The sequence below is a fragment of the Halichoerus grypus genome, chromosome 9 (assembly GCF_964656455.1).
Source record: "Halichoerus grypus chromosome 9, mHalGry1.hap1.1, whole genome shotgun sequence".
NCBI lineage: Eukaryota > Metazoa > Chordata > Mammalia > Carnivora > Phocidae > Halichoerus > Halichoerus grypus.
The window spans coordinates 105,974,483-105,993,868 of record NC_135720.1 but is presented as its reverse complement, the minus strand read 5'-3'; the positions used below and the strand labels follow the sequence as shown (position 1 = coordinate 105,993,868).

The 19,386-nt window shown below is 57.8% G+C and overlaps 2 protein-coding genes across 2 annotated transcripts; both read right to left on the bottom strand.

Moving 5' to 3' along the window:
• Window positions 1-326: 326 nt before the first annotated feature.
• CUL7 (cullin 7) lies at window positions 327-14,615 on the bottom strand. The gene is made up of 26 exons (XM_036124045.2): window positions 14,192-14,615; window positions 12,759-13,346; window positions 12,062-12,213; window positions 11,418-11,918; window positions 10,772-10,910; window positions 10,476-10,672; window positions 9,972-10,182; window positions 9,191-9,428; window positions 8,995-9,100; window positions 7,809-8,036; window positions 7,425-7,515; window positions 7,152-7,323; window positions 6,878-6,983; window positions 6,494-6,589; window positions 6,129-6,304; window positions 5,671-5,804; window positions 5,174-5,356; window positions 4,821-4,927; window positions 4,545-4,727; window positions 3,118-3,278; window positions 2,759-2,975; window positions 2,380-2,656; window positions 1,498-1,643; window positions 1,224-1,350; window positions 942-1,147; window positions 327-701 (listed from the first exon to the last, which is right to left on the bottom strand). The coding sequence occupies exons 2-26, from the start codon at window positions 13,336-13,338 to the stop codon at window positions 378-380; spliced, it is 5,058 nt and encodes a 1,685-aa protein (XP_035979938.1). The 5' UTR covers window positions 13,339-13,346; window positions 14,192-14,615; the 3' UTR covers window positions 327-377.
• Window positions 14,616-14,921: 306 nt separating this feature from the next.
• On the bottom strand, window positions 14,922-19,355 carry MRPL2 (mitochondrial ribosomal protein L2). Its single transcript, XM_036124060.2, has 7 exons — window positions 19,170-19,355; window positions 17,318-17,486; window positions 16,549-16,690; window positions 16,321-16,436; window positions 15,905-16,015; window positions 15,528-15,601; window positions 14,922-15,171 (listed from the first exon to the last, which is right to left on the bottom strand). The coding sequence occupies exons 1-7, from the start codon at window positions 19,260-19,262 to the stop codon at window positions 14,959-14,961; spliced, it is 918 nt and encodes a 305-aa protein (XP_035979953.1). The 5' UTR covers window positions 19,263-19,355; the 3' UTR covers window positions 14,922-14,958.
• Between the last annotated feature and the right edge of the window lie 31 nt (window positions 19,356-19,386).

Genomic DNA, 19,386 nt, shown 5'->3' with positions numbered 1-19,386 from the left:
CGGTGGAGCCCTGCTTAACAATCTGCCCAAGTTACAAGCCACTGAGCGTGCGGCAAGGGGGACTTGGGTCTCCAGCCTGCCAGGTGAAAGCACTTCTGACCACAGACTCTCTGAGAAGGACTGAAGGTCCAGCCCTGTCTTGTCTACTTACCGCCCACACACACCTGACTCCCTCCAGCGCTCTCCCCAGGCTGCCAACTTCACCCTGGCAGTGACTCCCGGCATGGGACGACGTGGCCTCAGAGCCAGAGGGCTCCGCTCCCTCTCCGGCCAGGAAGTCTCCGCTGCCCGGCAGAGCCTTAGCACTCACCACACAGGCCACGTAATCAAACTCCCGCACTTTATTTCCGTAGAAAGCACTGGTCCCATCTCCAGGGCTACCGGAAGGTGGAGAAGCTCTGGGGGCCGCTGCAGGAGGCGTAGGGCACGCCCCGAGAGCGGATCTGCAGGGTATGGAAGGTGAGGGGGGGGTTGGGGCCTGAAGAGCCTGGGTTCAGGGACTCGGTGTGAGGCTCCATCACCGTCACGGGGACCGCATAGGACAGTGTGTGGGGCCGGTCGTCATGGCGCCTCACGGTGCCCTGGCCCAGGAGGTGCAGGATACAGGACAGGACGTCGGTACTGTTGCAGGCAGACCCCCTACCGAGGCTGCTGACCAAACCCCGGGGGGGACATGGGCCCTTCTGCCAAGCGTCCAGGACCTGGGAAGGAGAGGGAAGGGGACACAGCAGGTGGCAGACACCCAGCTGACTCCACCTCGAGCTCCCGCTCCGGGCACAGGCTGCCAGCCAGTGAGCTCTAAGCCTTTAGGCGTGCCCCAGCCTCCCCCCCATCCACCTACAGGCTCCATGGTGAGCCAGAGGCTTCCACGGTGGACAGGCCTCCTCCTGTGGGCTGCCCCCGACCCCGAAGCGCCCTCCCCCGCACCCACCCCCGCCTACCCGACAGACAAGCTGGTCGATGTGCAGCCCCTCGTCCCCATGTGCCTTGAGCATTCGGACAATGAGGCAGTTCAGAAGGTTCCGTCTCTTCTCCAGGTTCCGACCCTCTTCATCCTCAGCTTTCAGGTACGTCTGAGGTGGGATGAGCCACACGTTGCCCCTCCTTGGCCTGGGCTCCTCGCTGGCATCTCGAATCTTGAGCACCCCTGAAATAAGCGCTAGTCACCAGTGGGGGGCCCACGAGGAGGCTGAGAGCAGAGGCCCCTCTCCCCAAGTACATACCTCCTGGGACACCCTTTTGCTCTTGAAGGTCCAGGGGGCCTCTCGAAGAGGTAAGAGGCCCAATCGCCTGATCGAGCATGTCTGGAGAGAGCCCAGAGAGTGCCAGCAGACTCTCCACGGAGACAGCCTTCGAGAAGACGAAGGAAATACTCAGGGCTTCCCCAAAGAGTGGAGCAGAGAAGGGAGAGGGAGGGAGGGTAGGGAGTTGAGGTTTAGGGAAGAGGGGTGAGGGACAAGGTAGAGAGAGCAGGGCTGCCTAGCTGGGCTGGGCCACCTTCAGCTCGTTGAGATACAACAGCAACCACATCTGCACGGTGGACACATGCAGGGTCTGGTCCCCAAACTGCAGCTCAGCCCGGCCCAGCCACGTCCACTGCAGCCGCCGATGGGGTCCCACGTCCAGGGCCGGGTAGCTCTGACCTGAGACAGGTCAGGGAGAGAAGGAGGTCAGGGCTGGTGAGGGGGGACTGTTGGTTGAGCCCTGCCCCTGCTAATCTCTGCCGAGCGTGCACCCCAGTGTTCATGGATCCTGTGCTTCCTGAACTTCCAGAGCTTGGCCTTCACCGTGCCCCTCTTGGGTAAACCTCAGGTATCTGGCAGCCCACCCTGTGCCTCGCCTTGTGCCAGGGGGCTCTGATCAGTGCCTTCCAGAAGTTCCCCCCCCTTTTTTTTTCCTAGGGAGACAAAACCATGAAGTGAGGAAGGCCTGGGGCTCTCATGAAACTGGACTATCCACGATGAAAGAGGGAATGAGGTCTCCCTGGTTAGTCTGGGAGCCCCCCAACCCCCCCTGAGGGCAGGGTCTGAGTCTCTTCTCCCTATGTTGCTGCCCAGCCCAGGACCAGCCCCCAGTGGGAAGTCAGGGGACAATGACTGACCAGGAGCCAGACCCCTGCCACGGGGGGCAAGTCCTTCCTGGTGGCCTCAGGTGCCCCTGCCTCCATCCTCCCCACCTCCCACTCTCTAAAGAGAGTCCCGTGTTTGTTTTTAGGACAGAAAAGGCAACAGTCTGGGGACCAGGTGCTTGATAGCCCCTGCCCTCACCCCAAACGTAAGCTCCTTTCTTCTCAAATCCACTCCACTGAGGCTCTCACCCCAGGGCCCACCCCACCCGCAGGCTCCCTCCCTGAATGCCATCCTCTTCCTGGCTCCTCACTCTTGCTGTAGAAGTTGGAGTAGCGGTTCAAAGTGCCCCTGAGGTAGGAGGGCAGGCAGGTTCGGGGGTTCAGCGTGTGGCGGATGGAGGCAATGGGCCAGCAGCGTGGGGACAGGACTAGCACGGACACTTCGGGCATGGCCCCCTCATAGTAGAGATCCTCATCTTCCTCCTCGTCCTCCTCCCCCGCCATGTCTGTGGCTGCTGCTGCCCCAGCTCCCTCTGCTTCCTCTGCCTTCTCCTCCTTGTGCTCCTTGTCACTGGCCTCGAGGCCCCCCTGAGGAAGAAACACGGGGTGCCCGACAGCCGCTGGGCCTCCTCTGGTCTACTCCTCACCTCCCTCCCTTCCCACCCTCCCTTGGCCGGCACCCACGCCCACCTGTATCTTCTTCTCGGTGTCGTCCAGCTTCAGGAGTTCCTGATCGAGCCGCTGGAGCTGGTAGACGTGAAACTGGCGTTGCAGCTCCTCGGAGGTGCTCAGGCTGAGCAGCATCTGCTGGGGGAGGCGGTTGGGGAAGCAGAGGCCGATCTGCTCCAGCACAGCCCCCTCCAGCCAGCTCGAGCCCAAGCTCAGGAGACGGTCTGCCATGTAGTGCCTGCAGCACACGCAGAGCAGGGCCGAGCCTCAGTGCGGCGGCAGCTCGGCCCCCCCGCTCGAACCGCGAGCTGGCGCCGGCCCTGCCCCCGCCTCTGCCATCCGTGCCCCCCCGCGCCCCCACCCCCCAGGTCCGCGCTCACTGGTAGTAATGCTCGAAGGTGGTGGCTATCTCCAGGCCGGAGAAGATGAGGACCGTCTCCAGGCAGCGCTGCAGCTGCCCCAGCATCTCCATCCCCCGGGCTCCACCAATCCGGCTGCCCTGGATCCGCTGGTCGATGTGCCGGGCGAACTGCTCGCTCACCTGCACACGGAGAAGGGCACAGGGAAACCACGGTCAGGCGACTGGAGGAGGGGAGCGGGGCAGAGAGGAAGGTCTGAGCAAGTGCATAGAACAGCTGAGCTGCTTCCCAAGGTGGGCGACATTTTACGGAACTCTTTTATAAAACCATCAACAGTTGTGCAAGTTAACAATTAGGAGGTAGGGTTTTTTTTAGAGATTTTATTTATTTATTTGACAGAGAGAGACACAGCGAGAGAGGGAACACAAGCAGGGGGAGTGGGAGAGGGAGAAGCAGGCCTCCCGCTGAGCAGAGAGCCCGATGCGGGGCTCCATCCCAGGACCCCGGGACCACGACCTGAGCCGAAGGCAGACGCTTAACGACTGAGCCACTCAGGCGCCCCAGGAGGTGTTTTTTTCACACTGAACGTTTCTAAAAATTAATCTAATCACAATAATTTAATGTGAGGAAATGATTTATGTGCACAGAGGTGGTCCCACTGCAGTGTCACTGATCAGACAGAAGGGCCGGAAGCAACTCGAGCAGCCGCTGTTCAGCCCCCCTGCAGCGCTTAGCCTGGCTGACTTTATCACCTGCCCAACCGTGTGCCTTCCCAGGAACCCTGCAAACTTTAAGGAGAGGGACTTTGTCTATCTTCAGCTCTTATCACAGTGCCGGACACATTTGAAGCACTTATTACACATCTATGGAATGCTGGGAATGGTGGAGTAAATTCTAGTACACCCGTTAGATGGAATTCATACAAAAATAAAAAATAAGGACAAAGCAACACTGAAAAAGGCTTTTAAGGTAACAGTCAAGGGCGCCTGGGTGGCTCAGTCCTTAAGCACCTGCCTTCGGCTCAGGTCATGATCCCAGGGTCCTGGGATCGAGCCCCACAACGGGCTCCCTGCTCAGCGGGGAGCCTGCTTCTCCCTCTCCCTCTGCCCCTCCCCCCCACTCATGCGCTATCTCTATCTCAAATAAATAAAATCTTAAAAATATGTATATATAATGGTCAAAAGACACCAGCATAAAGCATTTTAGCTACTTGTGGGTAAAGTGTTACACCGTGCACACCAACAGAAAGAGCAAGCGTATCAAGATAGTATTAGGAGAACACGCTGCAGGTCACTATCTGTGTCTTTGGTGTTTGAGCTTTCAAACACATGGTTCTACGCAAGCCCCGGCCCTTGCTGAATGGGCACGGAAGGGACGCCGCTGTGAGGAGGGGGGCACGGAGCGACTGCAGGGAGGGGCGCGGGCCAGAGGCGAGGCGGGAGGCTCACGTGGGCAGCTTTGAGGAACGGGAGCTTCAGCAGGCCCCCAGCACAGCCGTTGTGCAGGGCTAGCAAGAAGGCCGCCCTGGGCCCGAACAGCTCGGAGCTGGACTTCTGCAGGCTGTGGAAGTGTTCGCAGTAGCGCGGCACGAAGTCGTCATCCCGCCAGCGCGAGGTCAGGAAGCTGCTGGCCTGCAGGGAGGCGGCCGCGGCGTGAGGGCACGCCCCGCAGGCCGCCAGCCGCCCTCCCCTCCCCTCCCCTCCCCGGCACCTGCGCCCGCCCACCTGCTCCTCCACCACCGCCCGCCAACAGCGGGTCAGGTTTCTCACGATGCTGCTGGGAAGCCCCCGGGTGGCCAGGGAGCTCCAGTCGTGGCTGCGGTTTCTGCCCTCTGTGGAGACAGGCAGGGGCAGCCCTCAGCTTGGGGGTCCTCAGACCAGGGTGAGCCCTGGGGCCTTTCCTGACGTGCTACCCGCCCCCTCCCCGCCGTGAGGCTCCTGGGTGGGGGTGACACAAACCGGGAAGATGAACAGCTGGGTGGGGCGGGAAAGCGTGAGAGGGAAGGCTGTAGGGTGCGAGCGGGGGGCCGCAGAGAAACGCTTCTCACCGACCTCCCACCGGAGCCGCAGGTACTCACTGGGCCGGGGAGCGGCCACCGCTGGAGGGGGCGCCTCGCAGGGCTCCACGTGCACTAGCAGGTGGGTGAGGCGGCGCACCCGGGAGGAGAAAGCGGCCGCGCGGCTCTGGGGGTTGTGGGCCGCCTCCCGACACTCCAGGTACTGGTCCAGCAGCCAGCCCAGGGGGCTGATGCCATCCTCATCTGGAGGTGGGGAAAAACAAACCAAGGCAGGGCGTGTCTCCAGGGCAGCGGGAGAGGCTGGGCTGGACAGAAGCACCGAGAATGAGGGATCGGACGGAAGGTACCGGGTGGCGGGGGTGGGGGCAGCTAGCAAGGCCCCCTTTATGGTGTCAGCTGGGAGACATGGGAAAGGAGATGGCCCCTGGGCTGGGAGAAGAGGGGCACTGGGGTACCAAACCACTGCAGGTACCGAAAGGGCCAAGAACATAATGCAGGTGGCTCTAGGGCAGAGCAAGAAGGGGCTGGTTAGTGGGGCCAAGGGTCAGGACGGTTACCGGGGGAGGTGATGTTCTGCACCAGGGGGCTGACCAGGGCCTCCCAGCAGGTCTTGCCCAGTGCTTGGGCAGCCTCGTCATCAGGGAGGAAGCGATCGGCAAAATTCTGCTCCTGGCGCAGAGCCCCGTTGAGTCTGGGGGTGAGGATGGGGGAGGCAGGTGTCAGGGGCTCGAGGCGTAAGTTACCCCAGCATCTGCCCAGCCTAAGACGGCCCGGCTAGCCCCTACCAACCAGACCCAATCTCTACCCAGTACTTCGAAGCTCCCCTGCGTTAACTGGCACATCCCACCCCCCGCCCACGAGAGAAATCTCTTCTTTCCATTCTTTCTTCCTTCCCCAAACTGTAGAACACCCCAGCTGCCTCCCCAAGCATGTTAGCCCTCCATCGAACCCTACCCAGGGTACTACTCTTACCTTTCACACACACACCCAGCCACACACACAGGCTCGCACACACCTAGAACTCAGGTGCAAGAGGCTCCGGCGGTCCTCTGCTATGTCCTGGCTCCAGGCCTGGGCCCGCACCATGTAGAAGAGGCGAGTGTGACGGCACAGCTGCTCCCGAAACACCGGCCAGAAGGTGGGCTTGGGGCCCAGGACCTCCAACCCCCGGATGCGCGTGTCGATGCCACCCTGCAAAGGACGCAGGCCTGTCTTCAGCTGCCCCACGCCCCCCTCAGAGTGCGCTGGGGTCAGGCACACCTTTGTGCCTTACTCCTGGAGTTGCCCTTGCCCCGGGCTGGAGCCCTGGCTCAAGATCTGCAACAGGTACAGAACCCAGAGCTCCATAGCCCCAGACCACACCCCAGGCCCCTGGCAAACCTGCTGGCAGCGCTTTATGCGGATCTGGATGATGGGCCAGAAGCGGTTCAGGTTCTCCAGGAGGACCACCCGGCTGGCGGAGGGCATCACGTTGACCTGGTGCGGGGCACAGGGGCCTGTCAGCTCCCCGTGTGTGGATGGCAGTGCTCAGAGCACCCACACCGGCTCCTGTTCCCCCCTCCCTCAGCCCAGGCGGGTGTGGGGTCCTGACCAAGGGCTCCCAATGCCACCCTCACTGCTTGGGGCCTGATGCCGTCACAACGGCACAGGGAGAAAGGACTCTACTTTCTAGGGGGCTCCAGACGGGAAGAACTTAGGCGTTCAGGAGTCTGGGCAGGAGGGCGGGCCCTGTGAAGGCTGATCTAATGGCATGCGGGTCCCTACCGAGTTGAGTTGTGTGTTAAGAGAGCTGGCGCTGTCGCCCCCAAACACCACCACCCTGGCCGGCATGTAGCTCGAGTCTTCACCAGCCACCAGCAGAGTTAGCTGCCTGGGAGCAGGGATGAGGAAACCATCAGGACCGGAACGAGTCGTGTCCTTGTAGACACAGCCAAGGGGACTCTCTGGTCACGTGTGGGCTCGAGGGGGGCCGTGGTGCTTCCCCCAAGACAAACACAAGGAAGTCACGACAAAGCGCGTATGTCGTGGGGCGCGTTACCTGATGAGGACGCCCTGGCGCATGTGCAAGGTGATGTAGTGGGAGCCGGCGCTGCCGCTGGACTCCCAGTAGGTCTTGGGGTTGCGGTCCGTCAGCTTGCTGGCCCGGTGCGGGTTGGAGGACACCTCCACCTTCTCCCAGCACTTGTCCTCCTTCACTTCCACACTGGAGCCTGGGGGCAGGGGGGAGGGGCGGCCGTCAGAGCCCGGTAGGTGTGGAGGGAAAACAGACACAGGCGTAGGGGTGTGGCGTAAGGCGGGGACAGGCACAGACCCTGGCACAGATATCTGAGGAACACGTCAAAGAAGGGGATGTTGATGGGTCGGTGGGTCCGTCTGTGGTCTTCGATCTGGCCCAGCACCATCTGCAGCCGGAACATCAGAGAGAAGGGGCTCGGGGAGGAGGGAGGAGCACATGTGGAGAGCACATGCAAACATGTATGGAAGAAAGACCCAGCAGCAATGGGACTTCCTCCAGAACCCTGGCGCGGCAGGGCCCGGTGGGGAAGGGGGTGCAGAGAACAAATGCCCTTGGGTTCACTGGACTCTCCTGCCTTTCCCAGCTGCAGGAATACAGCCTCTTCCCCCGCCACTGCTCAGAGCTCATGTTCTTACCCAGAGGCGAACCCACAAGCAGCCCCCTGTCCTCCCTCCTGACCTGGATACAGCCTCCCAGGATGTTGGTGGTGAGTTTCCGGTAGAGGTGGGCATGCTTCTCACACTTGAACACCATGTCCCGCAGCTCCTGAGCCAGCTCCAGTTTTCCCAGGTGCTTTTCCAGGGCCTTGGAGATGGCATCTCGGGCTCCGAGCTGATTCAGCACCACGGCATAGTCCCTGCTCACGGAGGCTAGGCGATGCAGGAAAAAGATCAGCTCCTGGAGCACCTGAGGTGGGGACAGGGCTGGTGAATAAAGGGGACGAGGCCCGGGCCACAGGGAATCTTCTGGAGTATTTACTATGCACCCACTGTGGTATATAGGTGCTGGGGCTACCGCAGTGAATGGACAACAGGAACAAGGGCTGGGTGGAGTTGGAGAACCCGAGGCAAACAGACACGGAAAAGCTAAGAGATGCTCTGCCATCCTGGGGTGCTTGATGACTGATTATGTTGGCAATAGGTGCAGAGAGCTTCCCAGGTGGTTCCTTTTTAGGCCATGTCCCAAGAACCAGTTGTGGGGCTGCATTTTGAGATGCTCAGGCCCCAAGCACAGATACCTGGTGGCAGCGAGGGGGCGGAGAGGGACACTCAGTGAGTCCACCTGCGAAATGAAAATCTGGGTAACCGCCAAAGGTGTGCACGGCAGACACACCCTGCCAGGCCTTCCAAGCCCAGGAGCTCTCTGGGGCGGGGGGCCCTGAGGTATGCTGACCCCTCTGCCTCCTGCATCCCCCCGTCCCCCAACAGGCCCAACCAAACAGGAGCTACTGAGGCTTCTCATGTAATATAGACGTAACCTTTTGTGTAAGAAAGGAGATGGCAAATAAGAGCAAATGCTTGGGCTTATTTATATTTGCATAAGGCCCACAGGAAGTACACATAAATTAATACGAGTGGTAACCAATAAGGGACTTGGGGAGAGGCAATGGGAAAATTAGATGGAAGTGAGAACAGTGGAAGTGAGAATTCTCAGTGTAGACCTTGTTCTACTGTTTTGATTTGTAACTGTATGAATGTATTACCTATTTGGAAAAAAAAAAATTCGATTTTAAAAACAAATCCCAAACCAGAGCACAGAGGCTCCATTGTGCCCTCCGGAGCCTCGCCCAGGGGGCCTGCCTCGTCGGAGGCTGCCTTGCGGCCTCTCCCTCCAGCAGCATCTCCGCAGAGCAGGGTGGGGGTACCTCTCGGTCAGTGTCTGGTGACCGCAGGCAGGCCATGCAGGCGTCCATGGCCTCGTGCCAGGGGAGAAGCAGTGCCTCGGGGAAGTCCACCAGCTGCATCAGGATTCTGGGGAGTGGGGGTGGGGAGGCAGGAGGAGAGAGATGTGCAGCTAGCCTCAGAGACCCCTTGGCCCCATGCCCTGCCCCACCCCCTCACCTCAGAACGGTCAGGTGCAGGGGCTTGTTGGCCGCCGGGCTGGCCAGGCTCCGCATCAGGGTAAGGAAGGGCTGGGGCTGCCGCTGCAGCTGGAGCAGGAACGGCTTGATCTCTGTCTCCTGGGGCCGCCCCGAGCTGAGGGCTCGCTCCAGGTCCAGGAAGTTTCTCCCAGGCGGACCGCAGCCCTCCATCAGTCGCCGCAGAGGAGTGTCGGGATACTGAGTTGGGGGTTCTTTTCCTACAGGAAGGTGGACGTCACAAGAGTTGGCCGTGGTCGGTGAGGTTAAGATCAGAAAAGGACAGACACAATTATAACTCCTAATTTCTCCTAAAAATGTTTTTTTTTTGCGGGGGGAGGTCCCCCTAAAAATTAGTATGGGGATCTTAGAGCATCTCTTAATGTATTTATAAGACTGCTCTGTGACAAATCTTGTGTTTTATATTCTTAAAATAGCAAAGGAGCCTCCCGTCTGCAAATAGCAGAGCATTTCCCTGTATCTAAAAGCACGCAATAAGTTGGCTTTCTCTGCAACAGAAAAAGTTCAATGTGGGGGCATTATGAGGCTTCAGATCTCTTTCAATGTTCCGACTTTCCATCCTCTCCCGCTCGCTGGAGGGAGCTGCTCTACGCTTCATCTTCTTCCTCAGGTGCCAACTCTTCCAGACAGGAGGGCACCAGAATGGGCACAGACACTTCTCCTGGGCTGAAGCCCTCCCAGAGGCCCGCCTGCAGAGCTGCTGCAAAGTCTGTCTAGCGCCCCACCTTCCCCTCTGGCTGCACCTGCTGATTCCTGAGGCTGGGCCTGGGCTTCCAGCAGGCTTGGGTAAGCTGGCTGCCTCGCCAGGGCCTCGGGCCCATATTTCCTGTAGACACGGCAGTTGAGCAGGTCCCTGAGAGCGCTGTCATCGAGTCGCTGTGGCAGAGCCAGCAGCACGTCCTGGGCCAACTCTATGGGCACGGCCAGCTCAGCTAGGATCTCATCATCCAGAACCTGTTGTCGGGGAGAAGGGCTCACTGTGGGTAGCCCTGCCGGCACAGAGGCTCCAGGGGCCACTCGGTAGGGGTGGGGATCTCCGCACAGGCCTTCTCCAACCTGAAGCTCTCCTGGCTGGCAGCTGCCTCCTCCCACACAGCTTGCCAATGCCTCTGAACATTCTAGATCCCTCCCCTGCAGCCCCTTACACTGTGGACCTCCACTCCCCATCCTAAGCCTCCCAAATGCTCTATCAGTCCAGCCCTTGCCGTGAGCCCTCCGACTTCTGGGTATCTCCAGGCTGGCTCTACCTCCCCATCCAGGTTCTCCTGGAGGATCTGGAGAACCTCCTGATGGTTGGGTCCATCGAGCTTCTTGATGAAGAAGAGGAGCTCCCACCACTCCGCCTGGGACAGGTGTTCACTCTCTTCAGCATCCTCATCCTCAGGCAGAACATAGGGCACTGCATAGAGCTCTTTCATGGGCTTCCACCGCCAGGAGGGCAGAGCTGTGGAAACAGGTCAGAGGGCCCAGAGATGTCACTGCTTGCCGGGCCAGACCACTGCTCCTGCGCTCAGCGCGGACCCTGCTTCCTCTCCGGGCTCACCTACGCCCAGGGCTCCACTGACCGCTGCCCCGTGGTACTCATCAGCCTCAACCACATCCTCAATGTCTTCCTCAAAGCCCAGAATTTCCAGCATGTGCCAGTGTACCCAGTAGGTGCGGCCCGTCGACTCCCACAACACCTGGAAGATATGGGGAAAAAAGAGAGGGAAAGGGAAGAGATGGCTCACTTAATGGCTAGTGGTGGCCCAATGATGAGAACATACAGCTCTCTGGCTGACCACCCGGCCAGGTTTGGAACAACCTCCAAACAATACAACGCTGGCCTATGGAGGACACGAACATACACACAAAGGCTGCCTTCTCCTATGGGAATAGGCTCTGCTTCTCCCACCCATCCTTGATGGCTTATGCCCCCCCCCCACTTCCTCCTGGCCTCAGCTACTCTCTCCCTGACCCTGACCTTTGGGAAAGTCTTGTCGTATCCGTTTCTTCCTGAACTCATGGCCTCCCCAGCCCCGATTTTCTCGGCCCTCCAAATGGCCCCCCTCTTACATGCTGACCCCCTTTAACCATTCCAATCCCCAGGTTTTCTCCTGGTGTGGCCTGCCAGAGCCCCCTGCATAGAAGCCCCAGTTATGCTCCCCCAGCTAGATCCCCACCAGCGTCCCCCACGCACCTTTGCTCACCTGCACGGGGGGCACGCCATTGTTGCTCTGACGGAACTCGCCCTCGTCCCCAGCGCTGACCTCCTCATAGTCCTCCAGCATGCGCACTCGCATCCCGGCCTGCAGCGTCTCTCGCACGTACAAGGCGTAAGTGTTGCCACTTGCAAACTCAGAGCGAGGGCGGAACCTCCTTGACCTCCTAATGGAGGGCTGGGCCCGGGTGGGAGGCAGCCCCGGGTTGGCCTCTGCCAGCTGGGGCTGGAAGATGGAGCAGGAGGACCGTGCCGAGGGCCCCTGTCTGCTCGAGGCCCAGTCCCAGCGCATGGCCTGCACCAGCTCTGAGATCAGTGTGCCCATGGCCATGCTGAACTCCAGCTCCAGTCGATCCCTTTCCCCACTCAACTCCTCGGGAGCAGAGTTGTTCTGGGCTCCCGGTTCTGCAGCGCTGTCATTCAGCTGGTCCAGAAGGGAAGTGACATGCAAATAGCGCTTCACCAGGGAGAAGAGCAGCCTTCCTGGGACCTGTGGGATGAAACCGTGGGCCTATATCCACCTTGTCCCAGCTTTAGCTCCTCTTTCCACTCCATCCTTTAAGGACAGGTACTAAGGCCTGGTCCCTAGATCTTGTTTAGAGCCCCCGCCCCCGGTACCTCCCCACAGAATACCTGTGGCAGCTGAATGCCCTCGAAAGACATGGGGTGTTCAGAGAGCGTGGCCTGTGCAAACAGGGCTAGCAGAGCACAGCGGCTGTCAAAATCCAGGTGTTTCTCAATGGCCTCTTGCTGGCTTAGCGACAGAAGGATCTGGGTCCGGGTCCCTGAAACCCACACCCCAGAGTCAGTAACGGCTCCCTCACATGCCCTTCCCAGGCTTCCCTCCTAGACCCTCTACCCTCTCAGTCCAATCCCTTTGTCACCACCCATTAGGGATGACATGATATGCTGATTTGCTTCAAAAGCAACAATTTACTATCTTTTCTATATACGTATTTCGTATACATATATCTTGCAATAGTCTAATATCTTAACTCTTCCTTTGCATAGAGATCCAATTAATATGAGGTTCTTGAGGATTCAGCCCTTCCTCTTTCTTTTATTATTTTTTAAGTAAACTCTATGCCCAACATGGGGCTTGAACTCACGACCCCTGGGAGGAAGAGTCACATGCTCTCCTGACTGAGCCAGCCTTCCTCTTCCTACAGAGATGTCCCCACCTACCTTCCTACCTCCTTTTCTTCCACCTCAAAGAGAAGGGCAACAGAATCATTCAGGCACTGATGAGGCAGAGGCTCCTGCCACAGTGTCCTGTGAGGCCCTGGGCTGACCTAGCTTCCCCTTCCTTTGGCCCCACACTGTTCCTCACCAGCATCATGGGAGGCCAGGGCTTGGATCATCCGGCCCGCGCTCCAGCGGATCTGATAATCAGGACTACTCAACATGTGCATGAGCAGGTCCAGGACCCTTGGGTCTTTGAACACCCCGGTCAGGGGTTCGATGCTGGCGTAGGCACTGAGTACGTGGACCGTGTGAAGCAGAGGGGCAGGAGGGATGGTGCCCGCACACTCCTCCAGCTGCCGGAGGGCCCTCTGAATCAAAGACTTCACATCGGTTTCCATTTCCCCCAGCACAGATTTGTCCAGGGCCCCAGCGTCCCCTGCAATCTCCTGCGAGGGCCCGATGACCTGTCCATCCTCGTCCAGCATCTTGTGGCAGTTGGCGTAGATCTCGTCGTTGGACATCCACAGCAGGATGTGCTCAGCCTTGCAGTCCACTTGGCTAGAGTCCCCTTCCCCGTCTTCTCCGCGCCGGAGGACGAGCCAGCGGATCTGGTACTCAGGATGCCCATCGTGGCCCACCCGCTGGCGGATCAGCTCGTCCGGATAGGCGTGCAAGCCCGGCCCCAGGGGCACTCTGAATTCCCTGTAGCGGAGCTCCCCTACCATGCCGGCACCTGAGACACACAAGCAGAAGAGAACAGGGAAGCTAAAATGAAAATCAAGGACATCCAGGAGTTGGGGAAGCAAATGTGGTAACAGCTGTCCCGTTGACTGGGGTAAAGCAGCGCCCAGGAGTTGCCTGCTGCAGGCTGGGTGGGGCCAGGCCTCAGCAGGGGAACACTGGGGTGTTTGTTCTAAGAACACAAAGTTTGGCTGAAAGGAGGGTCCAAGGCCCTGCAGCCTGGAGTGGGTTGGTTTGGAGCAGTGGGAAGGGGACAGTGGGGGCAGGGCAGCCTTGGAGTTACAAGTGAATCCCAAGGCCCTGGGACAGGCAGCAGCCCTGAGAAGGAGATACAGGACGCCCAGAGGGGTGTGTGTGGGGGTGCAGGTGCGGGGGGGGGGGCGTGTTGGGGAGTGAGACCCCGAGTGTGTCTGGGAAGGGACGCCAGGTCCAATGGTTGAAGCGCAGGAGTGTGTCACAGAGACAAGAGACCCGGAGAACTGTTGGTGGAGTGGGGTGGGGGGAGGGCAAGGCGCTATGGGCTGGGAGAGGCTGGTGGGCTGCGGGCGCGGACGACTGGAGACGCTGGAGCAGCAAGCCGGTGGGGGAGACGGGAGACCCAGGACAGGGTCACGGGAGACCCGGTGGGTGAGTGGCGGGAGGCAGGTGGACGCGAGGGGCCGGGGGCGCGCGGCAAGGTGCGGGGGAGGGGGCTAGGCCACATGAACGAGAATCCCAAGGCACTGTGGAACTGGGGTGAGGGGGGGTGGCGCGAGATCGGGTGGGCGCTCGGCCGGTGGCGAGTGTGCGGAGGAAAACCCAGGGAAGGGGCAGGGGCCGCGGCGGGGCTCTGGCCACCTCAGAAGTCGATGGGGGTCCCGGCGCGAGGCCTGTCCTTCGCTGAGCTAGGGACGCGTCGCAGACGATGGCGGCGATGCTGGCGGAGATTTGGGCCCCGCCTGGGCCCCTGAGGGGGTCGAAGCGGAGAGGCGGGAGGGGGCGTGCCTCCGAAGGACAGGCGGGCGGGCAGGGGGCGTGGCGCGCAGGGACCGAGCACCTCGGGGCGGCCACTGTCACCGCCCGCGCGCACAAGGCCGCCGGGGCGGGCCAGCCAAGGCGGGGTGGGACCGGGCCCAGCCAGCGGCGCCGCCCGCCCAGCTCCGGGGGCTCCGTCACCCGCCCGGAGCCGCGGCTCGTTTCCGCCGGGTCCAGCGGAAAGCTGGGGGCCCTGGGAGAGCGCCGGGGCGGAGTCGCCGGTGCCACCTCGGCGACGCGCGGCACCTCCTCCGCGCCGCCTTTTCCTCTTCCTTTTCGCCCTCCCTCCTCCCACCGGAAGTGCTCTCCCCAATTCCCGAAGTCAGAATTGGAGAAGACCTTGGAGGTCATTTATTTCCGCCCCCTCCGTTAGAGAAAAGAAATGAGACGGGGGCGGAGGGGGGGGGTAGGCTGGAAATGAGGGGGGAGCAGCTCCGGTCTTTGCCGCATATTGTCCTTTCCTTTCTCCTCTCTCATCCTTGTTTGCGCCTGTGTTTTTTCCCCCCCCCGGTCTAGTATGTACCACCCTCCCTCCCAAAAAGACAGTAACAGATAAAAGTGGGGGGCGATTTTATTAGAATCCAGGGATATCAGCCCTGGGCAACTGCCGAGGGCAGCTTCACATAACTCTTCATGGGGGGCAGTGGCCGAATCTTGCGGCCAGCCCAGCCCCCCTTGCGGTGCCATAGCCCACTGGAAGGCCTCTTGCCCAGCCAGCGGTTCCGTCCAGCCTTGCCGATGACGCGTTTGTTGTGATCGACGTTGGACACCCGGCCTACTGTTGCCACGCACGTTTCCAGAACCTGACCGAAAAAGCAGATGGAAGAGAATGCACCTCGGTGAAAGAACCTGACATTGTTGCCTGCGTGACTCTGGGGAGGCTTCTTACCCTCACCGAGAGAAGGGAGAGGACAGGAGAAAACCACAGCATAATTGAACCTGAGTGCAGGTCCTATGGTAGTTGAAAACAAAAGGCACTGTTCCCTCTCCCATTATAGTGCCAGCCTGACAGGGCATGTCTAGTCACATGGCAGAAAGGGACACACCTAGCTCATGGTGGTTCCTAACATAAAACACCTGGGAACTATCCCAGCCAAGAAAGGTACATTCCAAAAATTCCTCCTCTGCTGATCCCTCCCACGTGTACCCACACACACACCTGCATCTGTCTTTTGGAGGGCAGCTGGATGATGGCCGTCCCATTCACTTTCCGTAGCAGCACACCACACGTCCCTGGAGAAGGGAGAAGCAGCTTTGCCACCCTCCACAAGGGAGGAGTTGGGGGCAAATTTATAGGGGGACATACCCCATACCGTGCCCTTGCTTTGCCCTTTGGGAGCAGACACACTGAAGCAGGATGCATGCAATGTTTTAGGTCAAAACACAAGCACCTCTCCACCCTTGTTTTCTGTGTTTTTTCCTTCCCTTTCTCTGCCAGTGGACCACACCTGGCCCCGGAGGTTCAGAGCATTGTGACTTCAGGTACTCTTTGGCTTCCCAAATTGTAAGACCCCCAAGTAGCTCATTTCCTCATACCTGCAGCTCGGATATACTGGGCCCCCCGGCCTGGCTCACTCTCCACATTGTTGATGAGGGTCCCCACAGGCAAGGCCCCAAGAGGATGTGCGTCCCCTTCCCGAGCAGCAACTAAAAGACAGAATTTTTTTTTTTTAGAAAAAAAATTTTTTTTTTAAGATTTTATTTATTTATTTGACAGAGAGAGACACAGCGAGAGAGGGAACACAAGCAGGGGGAGTGGGAGGAGAAGCAGGCTTCCCACCGAGCAGGGAGCCCGATGTGGGGCTCGATCCCAGGACCCTGGGATCATGACCCAAGCCGAAGGCAGTCGCTTAACAACTGAGCCACCCAGGCGCCCCTAAAAGACAGAATTTCATCAGCCCTAGACCCCTTGCAGCCTCCAAGCCCATACACATCTGGCAGCCATCTCTTACCTGCCATTCGGCCTATGTGGTCAGAGTTCAGGATGATATCTCCAGCCTGCATGTTTTCTGTGGCAATGATCCAACGTTTCCGGCTGCCCCCAGCAACCAGAGCTATGTCTGCTGATCTGTTCAGGGTGAGGGACATATGAGCAGACCATCTAGGCAGCCCTACATCTTCTGAAAAGCCACAGAACAGTCATGCAGCCACACCATCATCATCTCACATCCCAAACTTGCCTACAGGGATCATAGCGGACCACGATGACCTTCTCCTCAAACGGTCCTGGCTTCGTTTCCAGCTCAGGCCGGAACCGCAGAAAGTCAATCATGCGATAACGCTGCTTGTGGCCCCCGCCAATACCATGCACTTGGATTCGGCCTGTGGTCAGGAAAGTGCAGAGACATGACCCAAGTCAGATGAATCAGCTCCCAGCAGTGGAAACAGGCCCATCCTGGGCAGAAAGCAGTACTTCCTAACATTATGACACAAGCAGAAAATAATAAAAAATTTGCACAGCACAGGGGGGTAAAAGGGGGTGGGGAAACACCTACATGGAGCTTGGTAAAAACATAATTATAGGATATTGAAATTATATAAAACCTCCAGACAAAATCTCTACAAATTACTGAATTCAGTAAGTTTACCGATGAGTGCTCAACTGTTGTAGATTTCTGAAGGGCATGAAGAAGAATGTCATGTGTATGTTTGGTCTTCTTCAACTACCTAGATGGGTCTTTAGGAGCACAGACCACCTTTCTGTTGCATTGTATTCTACTCTCTCGTTCTTACACACATACTATATACAGAAGGAGTCCAATAAATGCTTTTTATTTACATTCCTCTCCCTGTCAAGAAATAGAACTAGATCACCACATCAAAAACCAATGATTTATTGTATGGTGACTAACATAACATAATAAAATTAAAAAAAAAAAAAGAAATAGACCTAGAGTCCTAACATGTGTTTCCCCTTTAATGCTTAAATCCTCTTGCTCTTGCTCTCACCTGTGTGGTTTCGGCCCCCAGACTTCCTCATCTTCACTGGTGTAATGGTGTACTTGGTACGACTCTTCCAGGACACAAAATTGGCACTAAGGGCCACGGAGGTAAGCAGTGGGCGGCAGGGGAGCAACACTGAGGAAGAGGGCAGCTGGAGAAGGGTAGTACTTGTCACCTAGAGATTAACAGAAATCTCTTTGACTTGAAAGGTAACTGAAGGAGAAGCCCCGGAGGACCAAGGGTGAAGGCATAGACCAAGTAGCCTACTTCCTTCTAGGAATGTCCCAGATCAGCTGTCCAAAAACTCCACCCTTCACTGCTTGCAGACATACCAGGGTGGAATGTTTATCTAGGTATATATGTGTTGATTATCTCTCCTTATTTGATCCTTTAACCTCTGAAGTATTTCTTCAATGGAATGGTCTCCCCTTGGTGCATCTCCTTCCAAATTTGGCTCAAAACTCTCCTTCTCTGGGAAACTGTTCCTTCGTTAAACAACTCCCTTTTCCAATGCTGGTAACTTTCACACATCCATATGCCACCATCAGCACCAATGCCTTTTGCCCCTCTGCATTATGTTTCTGGGAGTTTTCCAGGTGTGAATGGAGGAGAGGGATGATTTCTGTCTTGTTCCCTGCTGTATTCCCAGCATTTTAAAGTAGGTTGCTTTGGTTTTGAATTTTAAGTATGCATCTGCTAAACTCTACCATCATCCAGAAAGGTCCAGAGAAACAAGATTTACACTTTTCTTTTCTGTGACTCACCAATCACCCACTAGGGACATTGAGGATACCTTCACTTTAGGCTCCTAATCTTGTTATTTTGCCCTGCATTCTCTAACCTCAGCAATAACTCATCTTCAGTGGTTAAGAATCCAGGCTTTTTTTTTTTTTTTTTTTTAAGATTTTACTTATTTATTAGAGAGGGAGAGAGAGCACAAGCAGGGGGAGGGGCAGGCAGAGGGAGAGGGAGAAGCAGGCTCCCTGCTGAGCAGAGAACACAACATGGGGCTGGATCCCAGGACCCTGGGATCAAGAGCCCAGGTTCTGAAGCCAGATTGTCTACTAGCTTGTCTACCAAGCTACTACTTGGTGTATGGGGCGCCTGGGTGGCTCAGTCAGTTGACCGTCTGCCTTTGGCTCCAGTGGTGATCTCAGGGTCCTGAAATCGAGCCCAGCGACAGGCTCCCTGCTCAGCAGGGAGTCTGCTTCTCCCTCTCCCTCTGATCCTCCTCCCCACTTGTGCTGTCTCTCTGTCTCAAAAAAAAAAAAAAATCTTAAAAATTACTGGGTGCCTGGGTGGCTCAGTTGGTTAAGCAACTGCCTTCGGCTCAGGTCAGGGTCCTGGAGCCCATGGATCGAGTCCCGCATGGGCCTCCCTGCTCGGCGGGGAGTCTGCTTCTCCCTCTGACCCTCCCCCCTCTCATGCTCTCTCTCTCTCTCTCTCAAATAAATAAATAAAATAAAAATTATTTAAAAAAATACTTGGTGTATGACCTTGGACTGATCAGTTTTCTCATATGTAAAATGGCAATGATAACCACCTTATACAGGGGTTGAAAGGAGCTGATTTATTTAAAATGCCAATTACTTATGCTTGGCTTATGATTGGTACTCATTGTCAGTTACTATTGAAACCTGTAAAATACTTTCACTTCCAATATCTCGTCTGAGGAATCCAGCGGCCCTGCGGGTCAGCAACACTTAATAGAAGAGAAAGCTGAGGCTGAGAGTGATTTATCCAAAGACCCAGGCCGGCGTGATTCCTGACCAGACTCACATCCTCCGCCTCCCATCCCAGGGTGCCGTCTCCGGCGGCCCGAACAGAAGCAGCCTCATTTCCAGATAGGGTGAATTACCTGGGCGGCCGGGAGCAGGCTGGGGCCGAGGGCGGGGGCTGGGGGCGTCAGGCTCAGGGAGCCCAGAGCGCGAGTCAGTGCCCTCAGAGCCATGAGGGCACCCAAGCTCCGCCGGGGTCAGCACACCACCATTACTTCTAGCCAGGCCGCCCGTCGTCTCTAGATGACGCTAACAGATCTCGGTGCCGTCGCTCCCTCCTGACGTAAGGAGGTGGGC